Raw genomic sequence first — 9244 nt, 5'->3', positions numbered from 1 at the left:
TTTGCACCAAACTAATTGAGTGAAATACCTACCAAATAGTCAACAGATCAAAACAGAGATTGTAACTCCTAAGTTAGGCCTCTTGAAGATGCCCTGTGAAAMCACAGTTCATATGTGTGGCTCTGATATCTCTGCGTAGCTCTCCAACCTGCTAAATCCCTGTGTACCAATCCCCTCAGACCCACAGGTCCAGCTCTACCTGGTACCTACAAGCCTTCCTCTGGGGGCACACGTGGCAAAAGCTGACTAAAATGACTCACGGACAGCTTCTTCAAAATCAAACACTATGCATTTGCTCAGCATACATAGCAGGCAGAACAGAGGGTAARAATAAGACAAGTTCATATTCATATTTCCTCTTATTTGCACCAGAATACCTTCTTGCAAACGTGAACAAGTTCATTTGGTTCTGTAAACACCATCTCTGGTGAGGGAGAGGAAGCTTGCCCTGCTGCAGACTACATCAGTTGGTTGTTGGGCTTTCATTTTTCTCTCTTTCTCTTAGCACAGCTGTGCTTGTGGATCCCAATTAGATGTACCTTTGGAAGAGTGAGCATTGGACCTGGTTAGAGTGAAGAAGATTTGCACCCCTAGTATCTATCACTAAAGAGTCTTCCCTGTGTCATCATTTGGCTTTCTCTCCTCTGCAGAAGCTTCTTGAATAAAATGCCTTGCAGCTAGATTGTTTGTCAAACAAACTAACACAGATGTGGTATTTATTAAAAAACACCAAACAACAAAACACAATTCCTTCTTTCTCTACAATATGCAAAACTATATTTGCTAAACCTATGTCCAAGAATATTTGATTTTAGAAGAGGTTTTTAAAGATTACATGGGATTTCCTTCAAAAACGAATGTAAGAAACAAAAGCCTGTACCAGCATGATGCAGCGCCGCAGAGCTGCCTGAGCACAGCTGCATTAGCGCACAGATCCTCTCTTTCCAGTCTCATTAATATTTCAGGTCATTCCGTAGTGAACACCTACTCTTATGAGGCATAGCAGTATGCTGGGGCTGCTTTGTGGGCTCAAGCAGTGCTCTTTCCATTCCAAGCCTGGCCTGCTTTCTCTGAAGAAAGGGAAGGTAACCTGTCCCACCACTGAATTGACAGCATGTCTTTATTTGACTTCTGTTAGATGTTAAGACAAATTTCTTTGCTATGGCAGGGGAATTTGCATGAATTTCTGTCTTTGCAATAGTCACCTAAGAGTAATTTTGCAATATGCAAAGATGGGATGAGTTAATGTAACTGCCCAACGATATTAAATTCTCCTTAGCAGACTGACTCATCCCAGTGGTTTACAAAAAATATCTCCTTGCACTGCTGCTGAATGTAGCAGAGACTCTGGCTGGCAGTCTCCAGAAAAGTCCTTAATTAGGATCTTCCCAATCCTATGCAAGAACCATATTACCTCACATGAATATTATATTCATTCGGTCAGGGACATCACCACCCTCTTTAAGCATGATTGCCAGGAAAGGTGTTTTTCTTTTATAAGGAAACAAATTTGTAGGGTCTTCAATCCCCTCTCCTAGCAGATCAGCAGACTCTGACAGAGGAGAGAGATAGTAGGCCAGAGGGAGAAACACGCTGCTGCTGTTTCATAAATATTGAGAACATATTACTTGAGGCAGCACTGACTCAACAGCAGGAACATTTCTTGTACTCAACATCACTGCTGCCTTTCAGAAGACACCTTTAATCTAGGTGCCCTGGTACTCATATATAAACAGCTAAAGGCAGTATGGCATGCCTTCTTGCAAACTTAGCTGTGTCACCATCCCCTTCTGCTTATTCCATCTCTAAAATCTGCTGTCCATGCAACAGGTAGAAGCAAAGCTATGCTTGCGTGTCAGCTGCTACCAGTCATAACCCTGCTTCTTTCTTGGAACTTGTGATGAAGCCGAGTTTGCTGTAGTTGCCATCCCGTGACGGGTGCTCCTCAATGCGCAGAGCTGCCCCTCGTTCCACTGCCTCTGCTACACATAGCTGCAACCTTTAAGCAATGGCCAGCACAGGCAGCAAAGGGGAATGCGATAGCTCTGTGTGCCATGGCCATGGTCAGCTCCGCTCCAGCTGTACCAGCTGCAGCGCTGGCTTTGCTCCTCCGTTTGTGGGCTGCAGGCCAATGCACACAGGGAAAACATCCCAGCTGCCTGTCCTTAGTGTAAGTGTAAAGATAGCTAAGTCTAAAGCTTTGTCTTAAAATAGACAGTGAGCTCCTTCCATTCCCCATGCCATGAAACATTTAACAAGCTGGATAGCACTAGGACACTTTTCAAGATTGTGGGTGTTCAGGAGTCTGGCCTTTACCCACCTGGCACTATATCAASTGCTGTTACTGCCACGGTATTTTAGTACCACTAAAAAAAAAATGCTTACCAACATCCATTTGGACTCTTAGTTGTTCTACTACATTTTATGCAATCTYTTAAATCTTTATCAATCGTGCACATCAGGTTTTGTTTACATTGACTTGGAGGAATGGTTTGGCATTGTGCGAATTCATTCAGCTATTTACATGCAAAGGTGGGTGGTTATTCATTGATTCTAGCACTGCATCTAGCACTGATGTTTCAATCACTCAATTGAGAAACAAAACCAATGAAATACAACTTACATACCAGACAAACAACCTGAGTGAAAGCTTGAAATACACAGTTTAAAATACACATAGACTCGAATTTGCTTGCATAAACTGTTTTAAGAACAGTGCAATAATCTGTCCATTAGTAGAAATCAGTTTTAGTACAAAAAGACAAAGATAGGCCAAAATCATTACATATTTTATTCACAATCAAGATTACAGCCAGTGGTTTGTTACTAATAAGCAGCTTATTCACTGTTTAGTGCAGAGAAAGAGCATCTAGTTGAAYGCATGGGAGAACACGACAGCTTTTTTTCTTGAAGTTTTCTAGCGCTCTAAACCTTATAGTATGGGACACTTCCTCACCTATCTTCAGAGCATGAGAAGTAGAGCAAAAAAAACTTGAAAAGAGGGGCTTGAAAAGTTTGTTTACCATATACAGACCATAAAATCATATTCTTACCTTATAAATAAGAGACCTTTCTCTACAGACTTGTTTAATGATAAAAAGGCTACCCTAGAAAAGGCTTACTCTAGTATCTGCAAATCWAATATTGAGTTATAAGGTGTCACACATACTATGTATCATTCCAATGCCTTTTGAAGCAAATTTCTGCTAGTGCAAGCTCTGTTTTTTTTCCCCATGAGGAGAATCCCAAATCTACTTTCAAAAATTTAACTTGCTTTGGTACTTAATTAAAAGATAAAAGAAACAAATCRGTAGTGTCTTTTTTATATGTTGCAAATCTTACAATTTCTGAAAAARAAAAAAAAMAWYWTTTTTTTTWAAAAGAGCCACACACACACCCACACATTTCAGGATTTTTCTTCTTTATGGAGGTTAAATAGGCCTCCGTAATTCTCAGTCTCTAAGCAAGAGCATAATCAAACTGGCCTTTCTCCAGTCCATCAAGTCCATCAGCCCAGGTTGAGGTTGGCATACTCCGGTAGGGGTCGAGGAGGATTCGGAAGCAGCGAACAATGAGGATTCCCAAGAAAATAAATAATAAAATCACAAAGACAAAGGTGGTTTTCTGTTCCAGAGACATACTAGAATCYGGTGGCATGCTGCCAGGTGGCACCAAAGTGGCAGCAAATATCTCTCCCTCCATCATCCAGGAAAGCTGAAAGGAATAATCCCACAATCTCCTCCTTTTCATCATCAGTTTGCTGCAGTCAGAGTTGAGGCCATTTAGATAYACTTGGTTATCTGTAGGGCAAGGGGGAAGCAATGTTAACTGTCARTGGCCCTTTTCTTTGGTTATTTCTGTACAATTTCCTCTCAAAGGAGAAAAAGGAGATGGGAAAAAACTTGACAGCAGTTCTGCTGGCAAYGTGGGATGAACCACTGGCCAACAAAACGTGTGCATCCCAAGAGGGAAGATGGACACCATTCAGTGCCTGTAACACTGCATCATGATCAAAGGAAAGACATAATTAATGTGTCTGAAGTGAGAAGAACACATTTTTTAGGAAGGCATCCTGAAATAAGTATTAACTTAGCTCAAGGGGACAGCAGAGCACATGCTGAGATACAGCCTGCCTGGCATTTCTACTTCCTTGACCGTCTGTCCGACCATTATACACTTTCTTACACTTTGGATTTTCCTTCTTGGAAAGAAAGCACTGCTGGATGCCACAGTTTCGATGTGCACCTGCAAAGTCTCCTCGGGAAAAGAGTTCAAAGCTGGCTGAAAGAGAACTGCCATAGCCATGGCGCTGCCTGCCGTGCTTCATCTCCTACCAATCACCGCTGACAACTGACCAGGCCTAATCCCTCCCGGTGTATGAAGTCCACATGAGAGGCAATGACTACATACAGACTTTATCCTGCATTGAACATAATGGGGTCTCAGCTGGWCATACTGCATTGATAAAGGAACAGAAGAACAGAATGCAGTATGCCCACACAAGCAAAACTTTCAAGTAATTATAAATGACCTGTCTGCGGTCAGTAATGATTTAGAAGTGTGCATCAGTAAAAACAGCAGGTATAAGTGGATTTTAAGAGAGCACAGTCATAGTGGTATATCCCAAGGATTATCCTAAAAGCCACACTTCAAACAACATTGAGAAAGTATTAAAGCAATGCAGATATCAGAACTGCACAGTTGTTATTGCCTGACTCAGTTTATGGCTGAAGTGATAGAAAGATGCAAAAGACATTAATTTACAACCTTTGAATAGGCGTTTTGGCTACCAGCTGATAAAAAGTGCAGAGGACTGTCTAACAGGGAAAGTTAAAACTTTAGGAACAACCGGTTTATCAGGCTGCCAGATTTTCTATGATGTTGGTGAGTGAAATAGTTAATTCTGATGATAAATAATCTTGTTATAAAAAGGAAAAAAAGCATAGAAACAGAGACAGGAGTTCAATGTTGTTGCAGTGATGCTACAAGGAAAGTCAAAGATAATGCTGTCCCCTTCAAAAAAACCTTCTAGTCTGATTTCAGAAAACTCTTCAGCATGCTCATTATCTCATGGATTTCAATGCTATTTAAGCATGTCTCTCTGCTATACACATATTTTGGTTATTAACATGAAGACACTTAAGTCTTCCCTAAAACCGCAGTTACAAGATAAAGTGTATTATTCTTGCTCTCAGCACAGATCTGAGCATTTTAGGAAAGGTTTTCCTACCATCTTTGTAGGCATTACCTTAATGCAGTTAGAAATCGTAGGAGAAAGTGCAGAAGGTTTATGATTTTCAAGAATGATCAACTTTTGACATGCTAGTTTTAAATTCCAAACTTAGAATACACATATGACTCAGTACACAGTTTCTCTGCAGCTTCTGAAGACGCTTGATTTAAAGAAGATATGCACAATTTGTGACTGAGTGATAAGCCAACACAGCTCATTATTTTCCTTTAGGATCTAAAGGAAACCTAAGCAGGATAATGCAGAGAAGAGCCACGTATTCATTTTCATACCAGTGAGCACTATTGACTGATTTTATGAATCAGCAGAGATGTCAGATTATTTTGCACTTAGCAGCTTTTCACATTCAGACTGCTAATTTTAACACTATAGAGGATATGCGGCAAAAGAATAAGACTGCATTGCAAGGCTGAAAGGAACTTCAGCCCAGTATGGCCTCTGTCCTTCATCTGGGGCAACTGGAGCAAGGGAGTCCTTGAGTCCCAAGCCCCGCTYGGACTGTCGCCTGTCTAGGGAAACATATAGAAATGACAACATAATCTTAACCTGTATTATATTACCTGAGAAATTCTGAAGTCCTCATAGCAATTTCTCCAGTCTGCCTGATCTCCATCCCACCTCTTTGGTACTGATCCAAGCCTGACAGAGAAGATGAGAGTCTGGAACAGGGTGCAAAGGAGCTGCAGAGGTAGCCAAAAAAAGTCCTTCCCAACAGTATGAGGGAGATTTCTGATTCTGATCCACTTCTAATGCAGTTTCCAAGAGGCAAAAGATGAATTCATGAGCATGAAGCCCATTAGAGGCATCCCCATTTTAGCATATACATATCCAAACAGTCAAAAAGAAAAAAAAATACAGATCATAACAAGTGGTAGTAACCAGATATTAGTAATAACAGTAACACAGCCTGAAAAGTTTCTTTTAGGTTATTCCAATCACTTAGGATCTGGGCCAGGTAATTGTATGGGTGGAAAAGCCTCAAGGATGTTTAAAAGGAAAAGTTGAGGTAACCAACGTCCCTCTAGGTGCTGAGTCGCTTTTTTTTTTTTTTTTTTTTTTTTTAATATGTCTAAGAGAAAATTATAACTGATAGAACAAATAGATTATCCTTCAGCTGAATGACTAGCCGTGCCTCCTTCAAATGCAGAGATGCCCCATTCAATTACTCGCTGTAATGGGTTCCTTGCAGGTGCGACTAATGCTTTGTTTAATGACTACACAGCTGCACATCATTCTGTCCACATCAGGTTGCTATTATCATTTCTCCTTGCCAATGTGCACTCATCCATTAGGTAGTTCGATTATWGATCTCCCGGAGATGGTGCTTACAATCTATCTGAGTTACTCCATTTGTAAAGAAACACAGAAAGAGGACTAAACCTGCTTTAGTAGGTTTAAATACGCATTAAATACGCAGGTCAGTTGATGGCACATCCTGAGGCCTGTATATCCTTCACATAGTTTCAGGAGCCCATTTGCAACCCAGTAGCTGAGCCATTAGCATCAGACCTGGTCAAATGTCACCAAAAAAYAAGCTTTCTCATCGAGCCACTAAGGTTTTTGAAGTTAAAATGACATTGAATTAATTACTTGATAGTGGTAGCTACATCTTGATAGGAAAGATGCAAATTTTCAGGACTCTGAAGAGTTAAACTTGTTCAAAGCACCTTTTTCATGCTTTCASCATTTCATTTGTTTCCAAATTGACTTTGATTAAAATTTACTCTGATAAAAGGATTTTCTTGCACTCACAGTTGCTTCTTGTTTAGAAAACAACAGGACTAATGAACTGTTTTAAGATCTGATTCTGTAGTAACAACATATTTACAATTAAACTGAGCTTCACTCTGTTGTTTCAATTTCCCTGTTTATTACCATATATGACATAAATGGCATTTTGTGTCAATGCCCATAAGTGTATGTTCATATAAAGAAAGACTATAGAACATTTGTGAGCAGCCAACGTTAGAGAGACTGTAGAAAATCACATTTTCTCAGTTTGCTGTGTAGAATCTCACTTCTACTGTTTTCCCMATTCTTCCATCCTATGTGTTCATAAACTCTCCAGTGATCCTGTTCATGTGACTGCAATATGGCATGAGTAATACTCTGTGAGAAGTGACAGGAATTCTGGAATTTATCTTCAGTTAGCATAAATYCTTCCAATATAGTCTGAGGTACACACAAATCAGCATTACTACTCCTTCACCTTTCAAAAATACTGAGGAACTGGTACCTCAACAAGTTATTGGAAGCATCCAAACTAAAATGTGACACATACAATCCAAGCATACATGGATTTAAAATAAATAATAAATATATTAGGAGTGAAGTACCATATAGTATGTCAGCATCTGTTTTTTGCTATTGCTTGACAAATCATTAGCTCCACAACTGTTCTGTGTAAATTATGTAAAACATATAGAGACATACTTGAAATGAGCAGGTTCAAAGGAGGAATCTGACCAGCAAAAAAACTCYTTGAGTCACAGGGATGAACAGTTCAGTGTGTTTGACYTCATGACTAGACACAAGGTCAAATTTTCTGCTATTGCAACYAGCTACAGTTCCCCCATTTAATTGSCATCATGCCTACTTACACTTTTGGCTCTATAAAATTCCAGGAGTAAAAATAATTACAAACAAGCAATAGATGCATCAAGACTAAGATGTATTCTCCTGCCCCCCYCCYYTTTTTTTTTAATCAGCACCCAGGGACTTTCTTTTTCCCTTGTTATTTACCCCAGATTTTTTGGCTTAATCTATAAGGTTTTCACTGGTACTTCACAACATATSCCTGATTCGTAGGTATCCCGTATTAGCGGGGCAACTGCGTTTCCATTATGGAATAGCTCATGGAATGCAGCAGGCACACAATTGTGCCAAGCCCATGTGCATGATTTTCCTATACCACCCATACTAGTTTCAGTGATTAGTCACTTCCTTAGCTACAAAAATACACGGGAAATTCCTTCAGGCTCAGACATCTGTACACAAACTAGTCGAGCAAAGACATTTCCATTCACTCACAGCTCAGTTGCTGTGATAGATGTTTTAAGCCTACCTTAAAAAAAMCAAAACGTCGTTACAAAAAAAGTACCAGGCTAACAAACGAAATGACGTGCCTTACCCTTGTATCCAAATGTGCCTCACGTTCTTCTGCATTGTATCCTGTACTGTTGCTGCCAACAGTACTGCACAGTCTAAAAGGGAATGCTAGCAACAGTCTCTTTGCCTATACTTCATCCTTTTCTTCTCAAAAAAAAAAAAAAAAAAAAAAAAATCAAACTGTCATTGCCCTTCCCCTGCAGGCACATAATCTGATCTTCTTCTCAATAGCTTTTAAAGACAGGTCTTCATATGGGAAAAGACCACTTTGGTGCTCCATTCTGCTGTTTAGTGTTAAAACAAGTTGATGGGGTTAACATCAGCAGTAAAACAGTGCTAGAAAGGGAGCTGCTCGCTTTTCTGTAGAGCCTCTCCAATACCGTGTCACCTCTATTTTACTTAATGCCCTCTGGAATGCTTAAAATAAAACTTTACCTTTGAAGGGCACATACAGTATTTATAATTCCTGTGCCTAAGTTGTGTAAGGAAGATATATATGCAGAGGAGGTCAAAGCTACTATAGAAGCTTGAATTACTCACTGCATTTGCTAACKTACCTGCTAGCCTTATGGGATACTAGATGTGAAGATCTGAAGGTATGGATCTGTGAAGCATCARTATATTTACACTATCCAGGAATCTGTGCAGTGGTTTGAAATATGCACACAAATGCCATACCCTCTTCTTTCCAAAATATATACAGATATCAGTATTGCAACTCATCTCTCCAATGAGTTTAAGTGTGTAATAGTAATAAGACAACCAAAAATACTAATGCTCTGAAAACCAATAATGTGCTTAATATCTTTATAGGCTGGATCCCACATGAATCAGCAGGTAGGATTTGTTTGTTCTCTTAACAGTCACAAACCTCTACCAAAAAAA

At 39.7% G+C, this 9244-nt stretch overlaps 1 protein-coding gene across 1 annotated transcript in view; it reads right to left on the bottom strand.

Annotated features, from left to right (window-relative positions):
• Positions 1-3459: 3459 nt before the first annotated feature.
• CTXN3 (cortexin 3) overlaps positions 3460-9244 on the bottom strand; it is a 6131-nt gene continuing 346 nt past the window's right edge. The window contains exon 2 of the mRNA XM_085323218.1: positions 3460-3800. Coding sequence (XP_085179344.1) covers positions 3460-3800 — 341 coding nt within the window. The remainder of the gene's footprint in view (positions 3801-9244) is intronic.

Source organism: Rhea americana, unplaced genomic scaffold (genome assembly GCF_003343005.1).
Source record: "Rhea americana isolate MKP2758 unplaced genomic scaffold, rheAme1 scaffold_83, whole genome shotgun sequence".
Taxonomy (NCBI): domain Eukaryota; kingdom Metazoa; phylum Chordata; class Aves; order Rheiformes; family Rheidae; genus Rhea; species Rhea americana.
This window is presented reverse-complemented; position numbering and strand designations above follow the sequence as displayed.